Source organism: Conger conger, chromosome 14 (assembly GCF_963514075.1).
Source record: "Conger conger chromosome 14, fConCon1.1, whole genome shotgun sequence".
Classification (NCBI taxonomy): Eukaryota; Metazoa; Chordata; class Actinopteri; order Anguilliformes; family Congridae; genus Conger; species Conger conger.
Window position 1 is genome coordinate 34072412 of NC_083773.1, and position 24846 is coordinate 34097257.

The window sequence follows — 24846 nt, forward strand, 5'->3', positions numbered from 1 at the left end:
AACTCTGAGTCTCCCCAACTGCTCTGGCAGGGTGGTGGGGCAGGAGGCTGAAATCAGTCTTTGGTGATGGCCTTTAACTGCATGCAAGTCAAGTCAAGTCATATTTGTTTATAAAGCACATTCAAAATGGCTACCTTCAAACAAAGTGCTGTACAATTTCGAATATGTAAAAAATAAAAACAGCGAAAAACAAAATCCACAGTACTGCAATAATAATACATAATTATACAAAAAAAAACAACAACAAAGACAGTTCTCAAGCGGAATTAAAAGCAAGGGAAAAGATGAGTGTGTGATGTGCTGAACTGATGTTCCATGTGCCTGCAGCTGGCCCCTTCATGAGGACCAACCTACCTTCTCTCCCCATTGCCTTCACGGGAGCATGTCTCTGTTCCCACAGCTCTATGTTCCCACAGCCCTATGTTCCCACAGCTCTATGTTCAGTTGACTTCACACTCAGCAGGCTGCTTGCATGGGACCTGAAGAAATCCAGGGTATATTTGTGCAATTTAGACATAGTACACATTCAATTACCTATAAGTTTTTAATGAACAAGCAAACAAGCGAAATAAGAAAAAAAAAATACACTATTTATGCAGTTACTTAAAACTGGAAAGGGCTCTACATCAGCACTTTTCAACCTTTTATGTGCCAGGAACAGGCATCTGCAAGTGCTGTCCTTTGAGGACTATTTTGACATCTAAATATATAAAGTTCAGTTTACACGATCAATAATAAACATTTAATTTTGAAAAAAAATTAAATCTTAGAAATGTGGGAACATAGGGCAGTGGGAACATAGGGATGACCCCGCCTTCACCTGTTTGGCCGGCTCATGCACCGGGCTGAGGTCTGTGGGTGCTAAGACAACAAACACATTAAAACAGCAAACTCTTTTCCATACATATTGATAATATGCATGCACGTGTTTCTAAAGGTGTTCCTTACTGTATTTGTGCATTTTATATTTGCAGGTCTGCGCTTTTTCATTTGAGTGATTCCGCACTAGAAGGAATACATTTACGTGACTTGTTGGCCTACCAGTGAGCAAATGTAACCTACCATTGAATGCGGAAAAAACTGGGACTCGCGTATTACAAGCGGACTTGGAAACACCAAAGGCAAAGCAAGGTTGTCAAGTTTAAGTCCAGAATGTGATTGGCTAATGTATGCTTTAAATAAGGGCTACTCAACTCCATGTCGGACGGGCCGCAGTATCTGCAGGAATTTGCTTCAACCATGCGTTACATCATCTGATTTCACTAGCTTATTATCTGAACCAAGCAGGTTAAAGAAATAAATCAGGTGGTGTCCCGCACGGTAAGAGCAAATACCTGCAGACACTGTGGCCTGCAGGACATGCAGTTGAGTAGCTTTAAATAAACGGTCTAAGACCATTCCTGCAATGCTCCTTGTGATTTTGAAAGGTAAAAGCAACATCCAGTAGGCCTATAAATGTTCGTATAAATAAGTCATTCTTTGGTAACTGTTGTAACGTTCCGGGAAATATCAGAAAGGAAAAACACATTAGGAAAGTTAGTGTGCCCAAAATAGAAAAAGATAATCGCATTTTTTCTTCCCATTAATTTCTAAATACGCAACGCCTGAGACAAGAATGGCTCAGTTTATTGTTATACAGTATTTTAGTTGCCTAAAATTGTACTCGAGACAAACCTTCGGCTCATTCAATACCTATCTGGCTCGGGGCGAAACCGCCAGTTAATTAATGCTGTGTAAGTGCGTGCATGCAAGGCAGGGTAGTCAAGTTTAAGTCCAGAACGCCCTCTTGTGGAGAACAGTACGGAAGTGATTGGCTAAATTATTCTTCATTGCAACATGAACGTACACAATAACAGAAACGAACAGCCAAGGATAGATTTACATGAATACCTCAAAGAGGGCGCACAAATCAAAAGTTTCAACAGCTTTCTTATTTTCCGAATAAAGGTTTTCTATAAGTAAATTCGGTCTTATAAATATGGAACTTGACTAATATTATTATATATTTTATAACAAAGGAGCCAAGAGACATGCAGGAGAGTCTAAATTGCTTATGCATGAGCGTGTGAGAGAATGTGTGTGCCCTGTAATAAATTGGCAACCTGTCCAGGGTGTATTACTACCTTTCACCCAATACATACTGGGATAGGCATCAGGGTCCCCCTGGAAAAAAATAGTTAGATAATGGATGGATGGATGGATGGATGGATGTAGATTGTTTGTGAGTTAGATAATGGATGGATGGATGTAGATTGTTTGTGAGTTAGATAATGGATGGATGGATGTAGATTGTTTGTGAGTTAGATAATGGATGGATGGATGTAGATTGTTTGTGAGTTAGATAATGGATGGATGGATGTAGATTGTTTGTGAGTTAGATAATGGATGGATGGATGTAGATTGTTTGTGATTTAGATAATGGATGGATGGATGTAGATCATAGTTTGATGCCACCACATCTCCAGTAATTCAATATCACTGGGTTTTAATTGTTATACTGCAATTGAAAGTAAAACAATGAAATAAAAGAATGTCTTATACAATTTGAAAGGAACATTTTTTGAACACTCTGGCAAAGGATATTTCTGCAGGTGGGTAAAGCAAAAAAAAAAAAAAAAAGGCAGTTTGCACTCTGCATATAAGACTCAAATACCTAGCAAAAAGGTGCAAGTGCAAAATAATCTGTTTTTGTGAGAGAGCCAGTTCAAGGTAGTAATGACTCAAACAGGAACACTAAACAGATGACTAGTAATAATGGTTTATATTATATTACATATCACAAATCAGTAAATGTGAAGAAACACAATTTTTCATTGTATGGCAGTGTCTGTGCTATACTAGTTTGCAGTTTCAGCCCAGCAGGTCTGGATAGTACTAATGTGTCCTAATTGAGATAATCTGGATTTGAGACTAGGGGACACTATGCAAAGAAACTGTTGCGGGTCGAGAAGGATTAAAAAGAGTAAAGAGCTCATCTCTACAAGAGAAAGGCCCATATATATATATATATATATATAATCTTTATGCCCAACAAAGAATACTAAGCCTGAATGGTGTTTGTTTTTTGTAAGAGGAAGTGTACATAAATATATTACAGTTTATGAAGCTTTGGATTCTTATATAAATTTAGTTAATCACAATACTAATACTTTTGCCAGTAATATGTTTATTACTTGAGTTAGACTTGAGATACTTGAGATAGCAGTAGACACAATTCAAGGTGGTGTAATGTATAAATACACACATTGCTTTTAAAAGCAAACGATGTGAAGGAAGAACAACTGTCAGTTGAAGGTATGTTTTGCTTATGGTTGGCTGTTTTTGGCTGTAGCATAAAGAAAGAAAAGATAATAAATAATATTATATTATATAAATAATATAAATATTTATAGCATTCCTGTTGTCTTTTTCTCTCGTTCTGCCAAATGTGCTATAATGTTTACTATAGCACATTATTATATATACCATAATTTAGCTTCTGTCTGGTCCTTATTATTGAAATCCCCATGCGCGACAATGCGGTCACTAGCGTTGACCCCACGCACAGCGACGCGGACGGCCTTTTGTCGCCACATGGCTTGCAGTAGCTCCCACGCTCGAGACAACCCTGTGTGAAACTGTGCACTTTGAAAGGGGAGGGACTAAATAGGCCAATACGTATTTCTTTTACCCATTTAAACTGACGGGAGCATGCGTACTAGACAAAAAGTGGGACTTAGTCTGTTACACAACTGCTTCCCGTCTCCATTCTGGTTACATCTCCTTGCCGGCATTTTCTCCTAAAAAATTCTTACTTTGTTTTAAAAATAAGGAACCAAGAAATGAGTGGGGACCATGCCCACAACGATTCCCAGGTAACACTAATAATATTATTTTATGTCATGGTTGGTAAGCTCTCGCTTTATCTGGAGATATCTGTAGTTTGTTTAAATTGCCACCCAAGCAGTAGGGCTGTGTAGGCTATCAGGTGAAATGTGTAACAAACGGTGAGAATTGTTTGAAACATGCGGTCAAAATAGCAACATTTGTTTCAGATCGCGCCGGTATTCGAGTAACTTTATAAGTAGTTTGATTGATTTTTCTGATAGGACAATTACTGAATAGCCATTTTCTAAACCTTTGATAGTTGAAAGTTACAGTAGCCTGCTAGCTACATTGGGTTAGTTAAAATACAAACCCGTTTAACCTTCTTCTTTTGCAGATCGAGTCTGGATCTCGGGTTAATGGTAAGTGTAGCGTAGCCCCGACATTGTTCTGTGTAAAAGTCTTAATATATTTGTATTTCAGTCCCAATACGGATCTCGTATGTGGAAAGCAGTCGAGCTAGCTACCTAGTTAGTTTTTAAGGACAGAAATGGCGTCCCAGAGACTAAGTCCCTTCTCGCTCGCTCACAAGCGCCTATTGTTCAAATGAAGAGCTTTTAAATGGCACTTAAATTGTTCCGATTTAAGTGTTGGATGCAGATTCCGATAGAGCCGTAGATTATTTTTTCGAAAACAGCGTTCGATCGCCTCGCGGAGTCGGGCAAATGGCCGTAATTTGGTACCAAAAGTAGGGGTTTGGGGGTTGAGGACTTAGTCTCTGCGCCATTTTCTTTTTCTCCGCCTGGCAGTCTGAGTGCCGAGAACACAAAGTGCAGATCGCCGTGATATGGAGGCGACGCATGGAGAAGCTGGGAGATCCGATACGTCTCCCTGTGGCAGGGTGTGAACAGGGTCACTGTTCTCTGACTGTAAAAAAAGATGTAGCGTTCCACATACATGTTATTGATTTGACAGACAAGCATGTAACATTTAATTGGTCGATATGTTAAATTCTTAACAGGAGCAACCGTTACGCTACACCCAGGTAGGCTTACACACACACACACACACACACACACATATATATATATATATATTTTGGACTTAGTTTTATTTCTCAGAACTATAATTTTTTTTTAAAAACGGCCTTTTTTCTTAAAATTCTTATTTATATTTTGATGTTTAAATCAAAATAAACAGCGGCACCCGGAGTCATTCAACACGTTCCAAGTTTATAAGCCTTTTATGTGTCTAAATGGAAAATATCCTAACTAGGGTAACAGCATTTAAAAAAAAGAAAAACTGGAATATAATTTTAGGGGAAGTGCTGTTCATTATCTGTAATGTACATTTGACTGGTTGTACTTCATTGGGCTCTCGAGGCCCAGGGCAGGTTATGAGTAAGAGGATGGAGAAACTCTTCAGGTTTTTATGTACAACTTTGTACATACTTTTCAGTGCAACAGCCCTTTAATTTATTTTTCGTCAATCAGGTGAGCCCTTCAAGAAAGGATAGCCTTGGAATATATATGGTCAGTACATGGTTTAAAATATCGAAAGTTAAGGGCCATTTGCTAATGGTATTGACGTTATAAGTATGAGTTTTAATAGATGGAGATCAGGCAAGTTTTTAATATACCAACTTAGATTTTTTTTGTCTTTAAATATGCATTTTGCACAGCCTTAGTTTTGCAGTAAGCTGATGACAGAATTTAATTTCAGATTAGTTGTGATTGTTCAAGCATTGCTGTAGAAAGTGTTTGAGAACTGGCTTTAAATGAGAGGCACTTCGTTTTTGGCATTATTACTGAAGTCAATGTACACTAATTGAGCACTTTATTAGGAACACTATACAAATACTGGATTGGGCCTCCCTTTGCTCTGAAAACACTCAATTCTTTGTGGGATGCATCCCACAACATGTTGAAAACATTCATTTGGGATTCTGTTCCATGTTGACATGATTGCATCATGCCATTTCTGCAGATTTGTCGTCAGCTGCACATTCATGCTGCAAATCTCCCTTTGTACCGCATCTCAAAGGTGTTTTATTTCATTCAGATCCATTGACTGGGAAGGCCATATTGAACTTTTTGTCATGTTCATGAAACCAGTTTGAGATTACTTTTGCTTTGTGACATGGTGATTATCATGCTGGGAATAGCCCTTAGAAGATGGCTACATTGAGGCCATGAAGGGTTGCACACCAACAAAATTCAAATAGGCTGTGGCATTCAAGTGTGATTGATTGGTAACGTGCCCAAAGTGTGCCAAGAACATTCCCCACACCATTACACCACCGCCACCAGCTTGGACTGTTGAAACAAGGCATGTTGGGTCTATGGATTCATGCTGTTGGCACCAAATTCTGACCCTGCCATCTGTATGCCTCAGCGAGATTCATTAGACCAGCCTGCGTTTTTTCCAGTCTTCTACGGTCCAATTTTGGTGAGCCTGTACCCACTGCAGCCTCAGATTTCGGTTTTTGGCTGACAGAAGTGGAAGTCGACTTGGTCTTCTGCTGTTGTAGCCCATCCGACTCAAGGTTTGAGGTGTGCATTCTGAGATGCTTTTCTGCTCACCACAATGAGCAGAAAGAAAACTCTGTTTATCTGAGTTACCGTAGCCTTTCTGTCACAGCAGTCTGGCCATTCTCCATTGACCTCTCATCAATTAGGCATTTATGTCTGTGGAACTGCTGCATACTGGATGCTTTAACTTTTTGCACCATCCTGAGTAAATTCTAGAGACTATTGTGCATGAAAATCCCAGGAGCTCAGCAGTTACAGAAATACTCGAACCCGCCCATCTAGTGCCAACGATCATGCCACGGTCAAAATCACTGAGACTGACAATTTATTTTTTCTCCCCAATTCTGATGGTTTATGCGAACATTACCTGAAGCTCCTCACCCGTATTTACATGATTGTATGTATTGCACTACTGCCACACGATTGGCTGATTAGATAATCGCATGAATTAGTAGGTGCACCGATATTCCTAATAAATTGCTCACTGAGTGTATATTTAAATAATTGGATGTAATTTGTCAGTCGGCTGTATACCAGTGGAGAGGTTCAGGTGGCCAGTATCAGGACATGGGTTTACACACACTCAAACACACAGTGTGTTTATGTTAAGGCAAGTTTAGAACTGAAATGTCCATGTTTAAGGATTCATACGCACATGCACATCAAAATTCAACCACGATTTTTGTGTATCACTGGCTTATGTTTCTAATTTCTCTCCGGCTTCCTTCAGGCAGTCTTTGTGTACTGAAATGCATAAAACAGAATTTTAGACATGATAAAATGCATTTTTTAACATATACAGCGGTCTAAGGATGTTCCAAAATGGCTGCCAGTTTGGGGGGTTAAAATCAGATAAGTGTTATCTAAGCATGTTAATGAAATAAGTTACTTTATAGTGACTATACAGGGTGTAAAGAATACAAAATCTGTACGATGTTGTCCCAAATATGAATGTAGTATGTACAATTAGATCAACTAAAATAATTCATAATTATGCTCTCGGGACACATTCGCAAATAAAGCATTGTGATATAATGTGCATGTGCAACAAATCATCATCTTTTATGGAATTCCTTTATGGTAAAAATCAATTTATTCTTAATCCTGATTATGGGTCATGATACAATATGCTCTTTGGACACAGGCAAGGGGTGGCATTTTGCTACTGTAAGCCACAGGAAATATAATCTTGCACACAGGTTTTGTTACATCCCCAAAGCTATTGCATGTTTTTTTAAATATTTAATATACAATATAAATATAAACAAGGCAGTCGTTTGCAACAATGTTGTTTTTCTCTTGGACTGTTGATCTGGAACAGCGGACTCTGGTGGCCAAACACAGTATTACATTAAAGTAGACATTTTAACTGTATAAAACTCAATGCATCATTTTTAACGTGGAGTTCTGTAAGGATGATATCCATTTCCACAAATTGGCTGTTTACTTATGTCCATGAAATGAAGGAATGAGGCGGAAAAAAATAAGCCCACCTGATTGGCCACTCGTCACTTTCTTCAGTTGAAATCTTATCTCCAGTATACATTTATGACCATTATCTTGTAGTTTTTATTGTATTAATAACTTTTTGGTTGCCCCTGTAATCTTGGGGGGTGGGGGGGAGCAATTATTATCCCTATTTTCCCCCCGAGATGCAGACATCTGAAAATGATGCCTCATCAAAAGGCGGCCATTTTGGGTGAATGATGATCTTTTTATTTCTCAATTACTATTTGGTATCTGGGGCTCTAGTTTCAGTCTTTACCGATGGGAGAGGAATATGTATATTAAAAATGAAGAGATTCTGAGGAACAGGCCTGACAGCCTTGTCAATTTCCCATAATATGACTCACTGGGAGTTCCTTTTTAACTGTGATTGGCTGGTACAGTTCCATGTTGCTGGGGCGAATGAGAAGGGGAAGGTGTCCCTGCAGGTTTGGAGAAGGCCTCCTTTATCTGAGGAGGAAAAGTTCAGTGATTGGAGTTGCCCCTACACTGACCCCCCACCCAGTGGTCTTATGGCATGTATGATAATGTAGAATGGTTGGCACCCCTCGTAATTCCTTCCTTCGTTTATAGCTGGTGGATGGTTTTCTATATCGTATTTTCATGGATTCAAGAAAATGGTATCCCTGCAAACACGGGTCTCTGTATAGGGGTGAGACGGGGTGTGGTGGCCAGTGGGTGGCAGTCAGTACTCAACCTATAATCCTTTTCTTTACCACAGCTGTGCCCCGCCTGTATTCATAAAGAACCTGTGAGAGTGCTTGTCTAGGAAGTGGCTTTCCCTGTTTACCCGTTAGGTGCCTAAAGGCCAAAGTGTTCCTTGATGAGCGCTACTTTTACACTGGATACGGGCCCTGATCTTGGATCAGTTTTGCTGATTCATGTTTTGTTTAGCTAGTGTATGGGGTCGACAGGCACGGCCCTAGATCAGTGATCAATGTCTGCTGGATTTCTGCACTTTTGGTGTTTAATTTGAGTCACTGATTGGCTAGAGTCACACTGGTCTGGTTTACAAGGTCTGGGCCGATTGCTAATTGAAAAGCAAAGAAAGCACTAAAACCTGTAGGCGCTCTGACCCTCCACGTCGGTTTAAGAAGCCTGCTTTTGATTTCACGTTAGCTGTTCTGCTTTTTCTAACACACAGTGCTGCAATGTCTTGCAACATGAAATATGGTCCTCTCTGTACACACACTCGCACGCGGCCTCCTTTATTCTCACCGTAACTGTGAAAAGAACCCATGTGTTTGTGTATGATAAATAGTACCCTTTTACCAAATTCATCCGTGCATGTATGTCTTTGAGACCTGCAGGTCTTTGAGGTTTTGGCCTGGCTGTGATTTTATTCTTTCTCTGTGGTGAAAACTGAAAGTTAGTTTTTCATTCTTACTTCCCTATCAGTGTTTGAAACCATGCTATCTCCAGAAGGTACCTGTATTCGGCAAAAGCTGTGGTCTCACAGGTTTACATTTATTTTCTGTGAGGGCAATGGCAGATTAAGGCCTAAACCACAGAGAGTATATCGACGTAATGGCACCTCCTACTGGTTATGTGGAATCTAGTTAATGGTTTTGGTAGCGGTTGCCATGATTCTTTTGAGTCATCTCCCCTGGTTATCTTTTGGCTTGCATCCAGCGCCCCCCATGGTTGTGCTTGTTTGTATCAGTGGACGGCGTGCTCAGAGTTGAGGCACAGCATTCACACGAGTGCCAGACAGTCTGCCTGGTGTGTGCTTTGTAAGGAAATGCTCACACTCTGAAGCATGACGTGTCCAGATAGCACTGTGCTTATGGCTACAGCCCTGCCTGGTTCTAACATCGGCTGGACCGCTGCACCAACACAGTCCTTAACTCTGAACAGCACACTAATAACACGGCATGGCACAGCTCTGGCGCAGCTGCTCAGATATGCATGGTGAGCTCCAGGCCTGCTGCTGCTTCTCTACATTTGAAACTTTAGAGTATGTGGCAGGAAGTTGAGGTCTGTGCTGGGTCTTTTGCATGATGCTAGGGCACATCAGGTGGTCTGCTGCCTCGTTCAGCACAAATTGTTTTTCTCACCTCCCCATTAGCTTTGTATGGCAGCAACGTAAGATAACGGTCAGGGTACTAGACTAGTAACTCAGGGCTGCAACGTAGTATAAATATAGGAGAACTAGACCTGTAACTCGGGGCTACAATGTAATATAAGTATTGGGAACTAGACCAGTAGCTCAGGACTGCAGTGTCACGTAAGTATAGCGGTTGGGGAACTCTGCTTCTTTCTTAGCGCTGCGGTATAGTTATTCATGAACTGGGCCTTTATCTCAACGCAGCAGTGTAGTATACGTTTAAAGGACACTGGTCCTCCGTCTCTGAGCCTGCCAGCTCTAATGCCAGGTGGTGTGGAGAGCTGTTAAGCACATTGGGCAAGGTACTTAACCTGAATTACTTTCATAAAATATCCTGATTTTTTGATAGATTTACAGTAGCTGGCTGGCTGTTTTTGCAGAGGGGATGGCAGAACTCAGGTTATTTTTGAAAGGTTCTGGCACACGGTGCTGTTTTGGGCGTGGTCCTGGTATTCCAGGGTTTTATGGTGTTGTGGAGTCCTAAGGGTTAATTGAAGTGGGTTCTGGTGAATTTGCATGTGTAGGAGAGCGGTGGCATGTACCTGCTTGTGTGTGCAGGTGTGTGTGTGTTTTGTGGAGAACAGAAACGGAGTCTCTCGGGTGTGTGCCAGTGCAAACTTATGGTCACGTGCACCTGCGGCATGCCAGCACACTGTCACCCGTCGATTAAGGACCCTCCCTGAACACCTAGTCTCCTCTTGATCGTTTGTCTCGTAGTGTGTTTGTCACGCATTGTGTGTTCTCTATTGCACAGCGCATGCCTTTCTTCTGTTTGCTACTCAAGTTTTTTTTGTGTAAAAGGGAGGGGGAGGGGGCTGTCTTTCTTTGCTCTGTGTCCGCTGTAGGATCTGCAGACTATGGCAGTATGTAAATATCTGCATACGCATACATCTAGGCCCATGCACAGGAAAGAACACAAGTGCGCACACACAGGGTCTGACCTGGAATTCACTCTTTACCTTTGAGGCTCTGTACCTGAGAGAGAAACACACAGCCTCTCCTCCCTGCCTCGCTCCTTCTGTCCCCCCTCCGTCAGGGGCCAGCCCTTTCCCCTGGGCTGTTTTCTTTGCAGGGTTATTTCTCCAGTCTTTCCCAAACCTGCCCCCCTTTAGCCATTGGCACTATTTTACATGTGCTGCTGTCACAGAGCTACAGCAGGGCAATATTAGTTTATAAAAAAATTTAAAAAGGCTATCACATTTTAATGGTTGTATGATTGCATGACAGAGAACCAAAAGAAAGATGCTATGGTATGAAGCCTATTAGTTGTGAGCGAGTGCCTGGACAGTAGGCTGTTCAGTGTGTCTGCTGTTCGGTGGGCATGCCCACCAGGTTATGGTGAGAAATGTGAGCTTGTTGTCACTTGCCTGACCACAGGTGCGCTGATGTAGCGCTTCACGCCCCACCTCTCTCTACAGTTCTAAATTGCTTTCTCCGAACTGTGCGTTTTCCTTTTCACAGATTCTCACAAACACAAAGACAAACACAAGGACAAAGAATACCGGCACAAAGACCACAAAAAAGAGAAGGAGAGGGAGAAATCAAAGTACAGCAACAGGTAGGCCTCAGCTCACCTTCTGTGGTGACCTCTCTCTTCCCCCTCTGTCATGATTAGGAGTGTGTGTGTGTGTGTGTGTGTGTGTGTGTGTGTGTGTGTGTGTGAGAGATGTTTTCGCTCGTGTTGGGCAGCGGCGTGGCTTGGGGTCTCTGCGCCCAGCAGGCCAGGTCTGTCCCAGGATCCTCCTGGAACGCAGGACCGCTGCTCTGTTAAAAGAACATCTGCAAACAATTTGCCTTTAGCGTTCTCGGTGCCGGGTGGCTGCCTGTGTGTCTTGGCTCAGATCAGCGCAGCCCAAGTGAAATTGAATATTTGGGGACCGTTGGGGATTGCCCCCGACCCTCTTGTGTGTGTTGGGGTGCTGGAGGGGTGTAGTAAGAATGAGTGAAGGAGCGGTGTTTGGTGGGGCGGTTGTTGCAGGAGTTTGTAGCGCACGGCGATGTGTACATATGATCCGGATGTGCTCCAGTGACCTGACTGCATAGTATTTCTGTTTTCGTACTTCCCAGCGAACACAAGGACTTGTTGGAAAAGAAGCACAGAGACAAGGAGAAGGTGAGGCAGAAAGATGGCGCGGACAGACATAAAGACAAAGAGAAGAGGAAAGAAGAGAAGGTGGGTGACATACCATTTACACGCTAAGATACTTTATAATATGTTAAAATTCATATTATGATGCTACTGTACATGAAGACAAGTAGACATACATTTTCCCGTAATATGCAATTCCTCATTTGAATACAATTCTATGCAAGATATCTTTACGGGCTTTTGTACATTTTAACACGTTGACACGTATTTTGACACAATTCTTTGTATTTGTTTAATATCAAAACAAATGAAGGCAAGTTTATATATTGACTTGCTGTCACATTTAAACATGTTAATATACATTTAAATTAAGTAACTTACATTTAACATGCTTAACTTACAATTAAGAAATGCATCCTGTAATGCGGACATGCATTGAGAACCATCAGGCTCACAGCCCGAGAGGAAAATATATTTACTAAGCTAGTACATTCAGCAAAGATCAACACTGTACTGTGCATATTGTCTATGTGGAAATGTAAGTGATTGGTAGTTCCTCAGATGAACATGTCCCCCTGCCGTGATGTTTTCCTGTCTGGGTGCCGAAGGATGGCATGCTCACCCTTTCTTCCTCTTGTCTTTCACAGATGCGGTCCTTTGATGGAAAACCCAAGAAAGAAAAGGAGAACGGCTTTGCCAGGTCTCTGTTGTCTTCATTATCCAAGTGTTGCCACGTGGTCTGTTTCCGGGGGGTTCTGAGGCCTGGTCCTTTAAAGCCTGCTGGTTTTGCTTTTTACTCATAACTGTGTGCTCAATTGATCTGGAAATAACATCTAATTTTACAGTTAACAAGCCTCACCTGGTTTCCTGCATCTAAATCGTTTGCTTGTTTTAAGGCAAAGACAAAGTCCAGCAGCTGACTGGCTCTCCAGGAGTTGGAGACTTAGGGATGCACAACAATATTGGGGTTGTATTGGGCTTAAAATGAATTTAACGTTAGCGTGTTATGATTACGGCTGATATGATGATGCAATGTGCATATGCCAGAGGCAATGTGTTTGATGTGCCGCTATGCATTTTTAATGTATCGTGTCAGCCAGTGTCACCAGCAAGCCTATGTTGAGACTCGGAAACTCTCAAACTCATACCCTCTGTATGTAAAAGTAAGAATGTAAATAATGTTAGCTAGCTGAAATAATTTGTTTTGCAAATGAACTGTATGATATTTTCCTAAAAGTTAATGTCTGTGCTTCTCCGCTTCTACCATGAATGTGGAAACTTGATTGCAGTTTGCATCCGTGCTATAATGCAAAACGGTTAGCGCACTTATCCCTGGTTATAGACATGCTCTTTGCACTTCGTTGTACGCCGCTCTGGATAAGAGCATCTGCCAAATGGCAAGGTTAGCAAGGTATCTGTCACTATGACCAGTCAGATATCGTTTATTGATATAACGCACTTGTACTTGTGTTTGATCTGCACTTCGTTGTACGTCGCTCTGGATAAGAGCGTCTGCAAAATGTCATGTAATGTAATGATATCAGCCCCAGACATTCCATATCATTACACCCCTATTAGCAGCCCCATCTTTACAGTTGCTGGGCTTCAGTAAACTGAAAGGAGTTTGTGCCGTTACCGCACAGTGCAGTGATGTCACAGATTACACACTTCCACACGTCAAAACAATTATCCCTCTCCTCTCTCTTCTCGGTCACCAGTCCCCCCCGCGTCAAATCCGAACCAGACAACGATGGCTTCTACCACTCCCCAAAACACGAAAGGTCGCTGAAGCGGGAACGGGATGACGACGAGTGAGTATATCCGGATCCTTCTAGATCCTTCTAGATCTTCCATGATCCTTCTCTCCATCATCTCTCTTCTGCTTGTCCTGCACTTGACACTCCTGAGATGACCTTTTTCAGCACGGCTGCCATGACAGGAAGTGTACCACGGCATTTTCCCAGTGCTTTATTAATGTTCTAAGTATGTATTAAGGGTGTTTAAGAGCTTTGGTTTAGTGCAGTGCATGCTTGTTCCTAAGCTGTCATCACACCCCCTCCCACCCCTTTTTGGTGGGGGCTGTTTGCAAAGCTCTTAAGTAAGGGTTTTATTGTGATGATGCTGATTAAGGTGTCACACAAGCAGCAATATGCGCTTCATAGTTTGTGAGTTGTATATTCTTAAGGGAAGTCCATGTTAATGATACCAATATTTGTTAAGGTCTTCTAACCTCTTAAGATATTAAATGTTTAAAGGATTACACAGGATTACAATGTTATTACCTACAGCGTTTTGCAATATTTCAACAGAATACTCGTTTCAGCCATCAGCTGGTTTATGTAGATTTTAATATGTCTGGTAAATTGATGACCTCATTGTTTTAACTGAGGTTCCTGTTTCTTTGGAGATTGCATTCTCTTATCGAACAGGCCCGGGGTCCTGGAATGTGTAACTCTGATTTGAGACTTAGCCCTGCAACATGGAAACTGAGCTCCATACCATTTGCTCTGGCGCTTCTCTTGCTGCTTGTTTCCTGATCCCCTGTGCTCCTTTGATCTTGGTGAATGAACCATACATATGAGCCTGTGTTTATTCAGGCCTCGGTCTGTAAACAGATTGCATCTGCATTTGGGCTCACTTCTGCTTCTACACTCAGCCTCTTCCCTCTCTGCAATAAAGCTCTTGTAAAAAAATAAATTAAAAAAAACCCCATTACTGCTGTTGTGTAGAACCAGAGATTAAAGCCAGTAGAACCAGAGATTAAAGCAGTTTGGTTTAAATGCTTCTCATTCTGAGCTTTAGGTAGAATTGCAGGTTGCACAGAGGACGGTTTACATTTTTCAAAATAATAATAATTATTATTTTATTTTATTTTTTCCAGTTCTGAATTCATGCCCAAAAAAATTAAAATAGAAAATGACAAGAAGGTAAAGAAGAGGAAACCGGAGGAAGAGGAGGTAAGAAATTAGACTTTGCCACTTTATTTTCCTGTGTTCTTTTACTGTCCCTGTTTTAATTGAACCTGTCCCGCTGTCTGACTGACTGTCACAGGACATCAAACCCAAGAAGAAAAGGAAAGATAAGAAAGGTGACGTGGCAGACGGAAAGAAAAAAGCCAAGAAGGAGCCAGAGGAAAAGTGGAAATGGTGAGTTTGGTATACCTCCAGCACAAGAGAGTCTGACCCTACTGGGTTTTATCCATTTAACTGAAGATTCTCTTTCTGGCTAACTGCTTAGCTTTTCTCATTGGGGGTGACTGTTTAACAGCCCATTCTCAGTGGTGCTAACCATTTAATCGCCAAGTCTCACCAGGGTTAATAATGATTTAATTGGCTCAATTATATCTTGATCTGACATTTGTACAAGCACCAGCTACAGACAGTCTGATAGTGTCTTTTACAAGAAAGAAAGAGTGCATAGTTTACAGAGCCATCAGAACTGAAGCTTAGGTTCCTGGCTGAAATAAAAAGCAGCACACAGACTGGCCCTCCAGGCCTGGACTTTGGGTATTGCCTCCTACACCAGGGCTTATTTTTGAGAGACGGATCCTGATGGAGTAACTTGTATGGAACAGTGCTCTACACCCAAGCTGGAATTTGTAATGTCAGTTTGAGGACTAATTTATTTCTTCAAAAACGGTTTGTTTATTGAGTTTGTAAAGGGGAAAGTATAAAGCTTGCATTAACTTTTTTGTCCAGATTATGGACAGAGTATTGATAAATGCTTGAAATGGGGAATGCACCCCCCTCCCCCTTCTTTTTGTGTAGGTGGGAGGAAGAGCGGGCCACTGATGGCTCAAAATGGAGGTTCTTGGAACATAAAGGTCCTGTCTTTGCCCCACCTTATGAACCCCTGTCAAGCAAAGTCAAATTTTACTATGACGGTAAGCACTGACTTGGCTGTCTGTCCTAGCACGTTGCCGTGCAACTGTGCTCTCAATGTTAAATTTTGCAGTTGTTGGCCTTTCTAGCACATTCTGTTGTTGATGCTCTCATTAACGACACAAACAAGGTGCTGTGCAATGTGCATACTCAGGTTTAAGGGCACCAGTATAGGCGCACCATCTATTCGCTGGCTACATAGACATGAATGTGGTTACAATGGTTTAGAACGTATTTCCAGCATCCTTATTAAAGACGTTTGCATCCTGAATGTGAACCCGACCATTATGACATTTACTCAGGAGTGATACTGTGGGTATTAGCGCTGTGACATCATTGTGCAGCTGATGCAGCTTATTTAAGGTTTTCTCTGGGGCCGCATGGCCCTGGACCCCTTGACAGTTTGGTGTCCCCTCACCACAGTTTCTCAAAATCCTGGGAAAATATTGAATCCCTTTCACAGAAGCCAAAATGTTATTAAAAATGAATTATTGCTCAATTATTGCTCAATTATTGCTCAATTATTGCTCAATATGCTTTTAAGAGTTTGGAAAGTGTGCTGTGGAAGGAAGGTTGGTACATAGGAAGGTGGTGTTTTGCCTGTTGTGGACTGGTTTACTGACATCTCTCTGACCCCTCCCACCCAGGAAAACCCTTCAAACTGAGTGAGAAGGCAGAGGAAGTAGCCACCTTCTTTGCCAAAATGTTGGACCACGAGTACACCACTAAGGACATCTTCCGCAAAAACTTCTTCAAGGACTGGAGGAAGGTAGGCACCCTGGCCAGCACTGGGGCCCTTCCACCTTACTAACATTTTTATTCTGCCCTAAACCTGTTGACATGAACTCAAGCTAGCTTCACAAATAATGTTTCCCACCCTTCACAGGAAATGACATCGGAGGAAAAGGGAAAACTTACAGACCTCAATAAGTGTGATTTCAGTGAGTTGAACGAGTACTTCAAAGCCCAGTCAGAGGCCAGGAAGCAGATGTCCAAAGAAGAGAAACTGGTGAGTCTGGCCCTGGCCACTCAGTTACTCAGACTCAGGCCAGAAAGTAGAAGTCCCACCATGTGCTTCTTGTAAAAGTCCTGCCTCCTGGATGAAGAAAAATGGTAATTGGCAAATCCAGATGATTGGGTCAAAATACTCGGGAGGACTTTTACTTTCTGAACCTGGATTTCCACCTTGGCAAATGGTGCAATCCTTTTGGCCAGCAGGAGGCCAAACCTCTTTCAGTGCGGAAGGAGATGAGAGCAGTGCAGCTGACTAAGAAACAGAAGTTACCCTGACTGATATCTTTGGAGAGGTGTCCTGAAATGCATTTTATGTCAAATTACTGCACAAAACAACTTTTAGGTTTTGGTGGTGGTTCAGACAGAGTCTAGAAAAACATATATAAAATGCAATGATCTATCTACCAGTGGTCACTGAGTCCACCTTAAATTGAAAATTACAGAAAGACACTTTAAAGTTTTGTTCCTAGACTGAGTAAAGCTCTTCCTCACAGGAGTTTGCCTGTCACTGTTCCCATTAAGGGACAATTTGTTAGACCTAATTTACTTAGTGTCTGACAGGAAGTGGATTGAATATTTAAACGTTTTTGGCTCGGCTTCCTGTCCTCGGCAGAAAATCAAGGAGGAGAACGAGCGCCTCCTGCAGGAGTATGGCTTCTGTTTGATGGACAACCACAAGGAGCGCATCGCCAACTTCCGCATCGAGCCGCCAGGCCTGTTCCGCGGCCGAGGGGACCACCCTAAAATGGGCATGCTGAAACGGCGCATCCGGCCTGAGGACATCATCATCAACTGCAGCAAGTGAGCAAGCCACACTGACCCCAGACCAGCTTGTGTGTTCCGCTCCCTGATCCCAGATCAGCCTGTACATGCAACACACTGACCCCAGACCAGCTTGTGTGTTCCGCTCCCTGATCCCAGATCAGCCTGTGCATGCGACACACTGACCCCAGACCAGCTTGTGCATTCTGCACCCTGATGAGCCATGATTATTTATTTGTGTGTGTGTGTGTGTGTGTGTGTGTGTGTGTGTGTGTGTGTGTGTGTGTGTGTGTGTGTGTGTGTGTGTGTGTGTGTGTGTGTGTGTGTGTGTGTGTATAGAGGGCCACATCAAGTTTTCAATGACACATTTGGAAAAAAATAGAATGTGCTAGAAATTACAACAAACGTGAAATCACTAAGCATTCAGTGGTGTGTGTGTGTGTGAGAGAAGTCGGGTATGAAAGGGGATGTGTTCGGTGAAGAAAGGTTCAACATTGACCCCAATCCCCCCTTTCCCTCCCCAGGGACTCCAAACACCCCAAGCCACCGCCAGGTACAAAGTGGAAAGAGGTTCGCCATGACAACAAGGTGACATGGCTGGTGTCCTGGACAGAAAACATCCAGGGATCAATCAAGTACATCATGCTCAACCCCAGCTCCCGCATCAAGGTGGGTCGGGTTGTCTGTGCCGTGTAGGAATGGGCTGAATGTGGCCTGTGGCACCACAGAGCGCCTCCCCTTCCCGTCTGCCACGTGTTTTACATCCGTGCGTGTGCAACGACAGGGAGAGAAGGACTGGCAGAAGTATGAGACTGCGCGGAGGCTGAAGAAGTGCGTGGGCCGCATCCGGGCGCAGTATCGGGAGGATTGGAAGTCCAAAGAGATGCGAATCAGGCAGAGGTCCGTTGCTCTGTACTTCATCGACAAGGTGAGGCCGCCTGTGTCCAGCGGGGTGTGCAGCTGTGGACACGCAATCTCATTTTGGAATAACTATTTACAAAACAAAAAAAACTAAAATCTTGCTATAGAGTATATTCATAAAAACCAGAGGGTGTATTTCACCACAATTGTTGTAGATGTGTAAAATGATTGTGTTGATAAAAGTAAGGCAGTGTGCGGTCTCTCAGGGTTGTGCTTGTGTGGGTATGCACATAGCAGCTGGGTCAGCAGTGAAAGTGAAGCATGTTCTGTATCTGTAACTGAAACGGGAGCCTGTGTCTCCTGTGCCCTGCGAGGTCGCTTTAAAAATAAAAAAATAAAAATAAAGTCATGCATGCATGTCTCTCCAAGGGCAGGCTCTGAATACCCCCTGCGTTTTGAATGACAATGTCATAATTCTTTGTTCCTGTTAGTGTGGTTTAATGCTCATTTGGGCCTTTTTGTTTGTAAAACTTTGCTTGATGGTCAGAAGGATAAGTTTCACTCAGTCGATGCTTCTTGAACTTGCTATCTCCTATGACTGTACTGTCCCCCTCTTGGGAAGTGCTGCACTTGGACCCTTGACCTTTGCACTAATGTTGGCATTGTAGTTTGCTCTGGTAAAGAGTGTCTGCTAGATGCCCATAATGTATTGTTTAGGTTTTTAAAAGAATGGAGACAGTTGGAGCTTGTGACCCAAAGATTGCAGGTTTTTGAAAAGGATGCCTGAATTGCTTCGGTGAATATCCTGCTGTATAAATGGACTTCATGTAAAACATGAAGACTGTCTAAGTTGTTCTGAACAAGTGTCATTGCTTGATGTGTAAATGTAAGTTCTTTTGGCAGTCGTGGTTAATGAATGGTCTGCGTTCTCGTTGTGACTCAGCTGGCACTAAGAGCGGGAAACGAGAAGGAGGAGGGCGAGACCGCGGACACGGTGGGCTGCTGCTCCCTGCGTGTGGAGCACATCAAACTCTCGCCCGAGAAGGACGGCCAGGAGTTCGTGGTGGAGTTTGATTTCCTGGGAAAGGACTCCATCCGCTACTACAACAAGGTGCCAGTGGAGAAGAGGGTAAGAGATTAGGTTCTCTTTTCAGGGTCTCCATCTTTGAGCGGTTTCTGTGACCCAAGTGCTTTCTTCTATCGAGTAGACTGCTAGTCACTGATTCGTATTAACCATTCCAATGGACTCGCTCAACAGCAAACTGCTAGCAATTTATCTGCCCATATGTACCAATTCTATTTTTTGCAGCACTGTGAAACCATATTCTATGCTGTGTTAAACTGTTTTATCCACCCACTGTGGTTAGACAGTGAATGTGTTATTGTTTTAGATGCTGCTGCTCCTTTTCTGGCTCAGTACAGAGTAAACACACTTGATACTGCTCATTGATTTCCTCCTGGAAAGGGGCGGGGGGGCATCTTGGTCGCAGGCGAGGGTGGGCTGATTTTGTTTTTTTTGTTTGTTTCTTGTAGGTCTTTAAAAACCTCCAGCTGTTCATGGAGAACAAGCAACCGGAAGATGACCTGTTTGACCGTCTCAACGTGAGTCTCCCCTCTATGACCTGAATGGCCTTCAAATGGAACACCGTCCACGCAACCAATCAAGTCCCAGAATCGGTGACCCTGATCCCCTATCCTTTACCCCCATTTCAGACCTCCATTTTGAACAAGCACCTCCAGGAGTTGATGGACGGACTGACGGCCAAAGTGTTCCGTACCTACAACGCCTCCATCACCCTGCAGCAGCAGCTGAAGGAGCTAACCACCCGTGAGTCCCAGCTCAGTCAGACATGTAGCTTCAGTACAGAGTACTTCACCCAGGGCTTCTGGCTGGTCATGGAGACAGTGGCATCGCCAGCTGAAAGATGAGGGGGGAACCGCTATAAGATGGCAGCCACTGCCTTGACTGAACCATGAAAAATGTGTGTCCACAGCAATGCACAAGGATTGGTTGAAATCACTAACTTAAAGCTGGTTTAAGTAAATACTGTTGTTTTTCCCCTGGTTTCCAGCGGAAGAGAACATCCCGGCGAAGATCCTGTCCTATAACCGGGCCAACCGCGCCGTGGCCATCCTGTGCAACCACCAGAGAGCCCCACCCAAGACCTTCGAGAAGTCCATGCAGAACTTGCAGACTAAGGTTAGGGCTGTGGTGTGTGGGTGTCGCTCGTCACCCTCTCTCTGCAGTGGAATCTGGTTTTAACACAAGATCTTATACCCCCCCCCCCCCCCCCCGCCTCAAATCACATTCAGATCGATGCCAAGAAGGATCAGCTATTTGATGCCAAGCGGGAGCTGAAGAGTGCCAAGGCGGACGCCAAAGTACGGAGAGACGAGAAGTCCAAAAAGTGAGTAACCAGCCTGGAGGAGTGGGTAAAGGATGACTGAGACAATTCTATGCCACTGAGTGCCATCAGTCGAGGTTACACACTCAACTCATAACTCATTTTTAAACTTCTATATTTGTCTCATTACTCGTTACTAAGTGAAGTGATATGTCCTTGATTTCATCTTCATCAGGCATTTGTTTTCACCAACACCCTGGTCCTGGAGAGCTGCAGGATCTGCTGCTTAATTGTTGCTTGGCTCTTAATAGATTGCTTTAGAGCAGTTGACTGCACAGTGGCCCTGTGCAGAGCCCCCCCCCCCCCATTTGAAATGCTGAAATCTACCTCCCCCATTTGCAGAGCGGTAGAGGCTAAGAAGAAGGCTGTGCAGAGGATAGAAGAGCAGCTGATGAAGCTGGAGGTGCAAGCAACTGATCGTGAGGAGAACAAGCAGATTGCCCTGGGCACCTCCAAACTCAACTACCTGGATCCCCGAATCTCCGTGACCTGGTAAGGGTGGAGATGGGTAATGAACTTGGCAAGCTAGTAAGCTATGCTGGAAACTGATTAAATATGTAAAGGACGCACCGTGTTGTCCATTCATTTGGTTAATGTGATTGAAGATGGTCTTCACTTGCTTTGCTTAGTCTGCAAGATGTCTGTGGATGGATCCATTTTATAGAAGTGATTTGGAACTGTATTATATTATATTGGCACAGCTAGCTAGGTTTTCCTTTATGCCTAAAAAATAATCAGGGACACACTGAATGTGTCGAGACAGAATTTTTTTGAGAGATTTGTTTTTTGTAGAACCTACGTGTCTCACTCAGAGGCAGGGGGATTGGGTATGTCATAGGCATACACTGCTGACTGCTGTTCCAGAAGAAAATCAATGTAATTTAACTGGAAATAAATCCAATCTGAAATGTTTCCTGTACGTTCTGGCTTTAGGCCAGCTTGAAATTAGTGAGCCCTGTCATTTGGTACTGCAGTTTTCAGGACCCCACACCAGCAGATTGACACTACAGTTCAGTTCAAGTGCTGCTGGCAGTTGTATATTGTTGTTGCGCTTTGTCAAGCTGTTGAATGACTCTGCAACCTCTCTCTGCCATTTATGCTCCCTTTCTGTTCCTCCTTCCTCTCAGGTGTAAAAAGTGGAGTGTTCCCATCGAGAAAATCTACAACAAGACACAGAGGGAGAAGTTTGCCTGGGCCATTGACATGGCAGATGACGATTATGAGTTTTAAAACCCATTTGCGATTTTAAAAATATTTTCCATTTTTATTTTATTTTTTGCGCATAACTGATTCCAGTGGTGAGTGAGCCTGAAGACGGACAGAGATGGAGGAGTAAAAAGGGGTTTACAAAACAAAGGAGAGCGGTTACCGTTTCAATGTTCAGCGGTCTCTGTCCCCCCCAATATTGTGACTGACCCCTTTGGGACCTGATGATGTCCCTGCCACCTTTGAACTCTGTGGTCCTGTAGCTACTGTAGTCAACAAAACTGCTTTTATTTTTTAATTGTTTTATGATTTTATTCTCTTGGTCCATTTTTAGCCCTTCCAGTTACTGAATTCTATATTTTAATAGAAAAGTGGTAAATTAATGATGTCCTTACAATACACCCACGCCTTGTAAGAGAGCGAGGTTCCAGCCCACTCCGTGGTGAACTGACCGCAAAAGCTGTGTATGGCCGAGCGTGTGATGTGTTTTAAAAAAATGAAATAAAAGGTAAGAAATGTTCATTTTATCTTTTGAATTGTGTGGAGTTCAGTCCATGAGATGAATGAGGATGCTGGGACGTAGGAGATGGTAAAACCATATTTATATTACTCTTGGCAGAAAGAATGTGAATTTTCATTTTCAGTTTCTATCAGGGACTTTTTTTTTTTTTTTCCTTCAGTGTAAATGTGAACCAATATTTGTACTTTGTGTACCCCAAATCCTGTGATCGTCTTTCTGCACACTTCTTAGTCTCCATTCAGTTTTAACCCCATTATTTTGAATGGCTTTTTCAAGAGGAAGAAACTCATATCTTCATATCTGTTACTTGAAGAAATTGCTATTTTAATGTACTGTTGTTGGGTAGGAGTGAATAAACCTTTTTTTTCTTTTTTTTTTTTCTTATAAAAGGTCAGAAAATTTGTTGGAGGGATATCAACATTTGCCAAAAAATGAAATAATTAAAATGTTACCATTTTAGGGCTTTTTTTGTAATTAAAGAGTGAGGGAAGTATAACATTTTATTTTTTCTCCACTTACCATCACCCCTCTTTATTTTTTATTTTTGAGGATTCCTTTCATTGACCATACTTTTACCAGTTTATCAACCTCTCCTGCCATAGCTTCCAATATTTTAATTTCTTCTTTTTTTTTTTTTTCTTTTATTGCTCCTTGTAGGTTATTTAAGAATAAAACCCTACAAATTCTGATGTGTTGGCTCTTTGTGTATTGCAACCTGCCTCGATCAGTTTCATATTTAGTCTTTTTCAACTGCGACGTTTTCTCAATGTTGCTGCCGTTTTAAATTATTTAAAGTTAGTCCTTAACCACTAGTGGTTCTGCGGGTGGCTAGACTTAAGAAGGCTGAGGTAGGTCGCAAGAAACCTGGAAAAATAACTAAGATTAAACACTGCAGTACTTTGGACTTTTTATACATTTTAAAATCCAATATTTTAATATTTTGGGAGATGGTTTGCCCTGCAAAGAATGTATTTTTGGAGTAGGCTACTGTAACGCAGCACTAGTCTCGGAAGCTAACACAACTAGCTAGTAGCTACTTAAGTGCGATGTGCTTCCCACTCCTCATCGGAATTTAAATGTACAGTTTAAGAAATAAACGGCCTACGTTGGGCTCTCCGAGCATACGGACATGTCAGGGCCAAGATAACTTGCTCATTACTTGCAAGGGAGATTTTAAAAAAATAATTATATGTATATATATATATATAATGATTTGAAGATCTATAAATGCAGGTTTATCACCGATCTCTTGAAGGTAAGCCTTGGGGTGAAAATGACAATACTGCCATAGTTGCCACAAGGATAGGCAGTCACTTTTTTCCATTTTGCAATTATGCACTTATGACCACGCAAAAACATGATCCTTGTAAAAAAAAAAAAATTTTTTTTTAAAAAGACCACGTTAACATTTTAAATATTCAATAGTTTTTGTTGTGAATGTTGTATTTGTCCTTGATACTCCCTGTTAAGATTAGTTTGCAGTATTAGGCTACGAACTGATCTCAGCCTAAATCATGTGAAGGCAGCCTGCGAAGTATAAACATTGGATTAACTGAAGAAAGAAAGTCTTGTTTCTCGAGGTCGATTTGAGCAACCATATAGGCAATTTCTATGCAGAAATTATTTCATGAAATGGGCTAATTTAAGTTTAGAATGTTTATTATTTAAAGTTAGTCCTTAACTGTAATTAACCACACTCGCCCAGTAGGCTATAGAATAGTTGTTGAATCTGAATAAAATGTGCAATTACGTAAATATACACCTTTTCTCCTTTATACCGTGGACCTTTCCGAGAACCCAAATAAGCCTTTGAGTTGACGTTCACGATCTTTATTACGCCGAAAAGCTCACGTGGTCTTCAACCAGCAGATGTCCCCATAATCTCACGAATGATTTATGAGAGAACGTTAAAGGAAGTTTTACATTAAAGTATTCGCCAAGACCGGTTGTGATTGCACAGATCATTCATAGGAAGATGTGGGAGAAGGAAATGCTGTTCTCGCCTATACTTCATCTTCAACTAAGAAAAAACTCGGCCTACACTGTTAAAAGGACAGGTGTGTTGATGTAGGCTATGTCTATCAATGATTCAGGCTATATGACTGGATCACAATTCAAAGGAATTCCAGCTACACTTGGTGTTTATTAGTGACCTAGTCA

The 24846-nt window shown here is 42.3% G+C and overlaps 1 protein-coding gene across 1 annotated transcript; it reads left to right on the forward strand.

Annotated features, from left to right (window-relative positions):
• Nucleotides 1–3708: 3708 nt before the first annotated feature.
• On the forward strand, nucleotides 3709–23375 carry top1a (DNA topoisomerase Ia). The gene is made up of 21 exons (XM_061219656.1): nucleotides 3709–3854; nucleotides 4202–4226; nucleotides 11410–11506; nucleotides 12016–12121; nucleotides 12685–12737; nucleotides 13756–13848; nucleotides 14919–14994; nucleotides 15089–15183; nucleotides 15805–15920; nucleotides 16566–16687; nucleotides 16805–16927; nucleotides 17546–17733; nucleotides 18219–18363; nucleotides 18479–18622; nucleotides 19499–19684; nucleotides 20089–20157; nucleotides 20269–20383; nucleotides 20628–20755; nucleotides 20869–20963; nucleotides 21303–21452; nucleotides 22088–23375. Exons 1-21 carry the CDS (start codon nucleotides 3822–3824, stop codon nucleotides 22188–22190), a joined length of 2262 nt encoding a protein of 753 aa, XP_061075640.1. The 5' UTR covers nucleotides 3709–3821; the 3' UTR covers nucleotides 22191–23375.
• Nucleotides 23376–24846: the final 1471 nt, after the last annotated feature.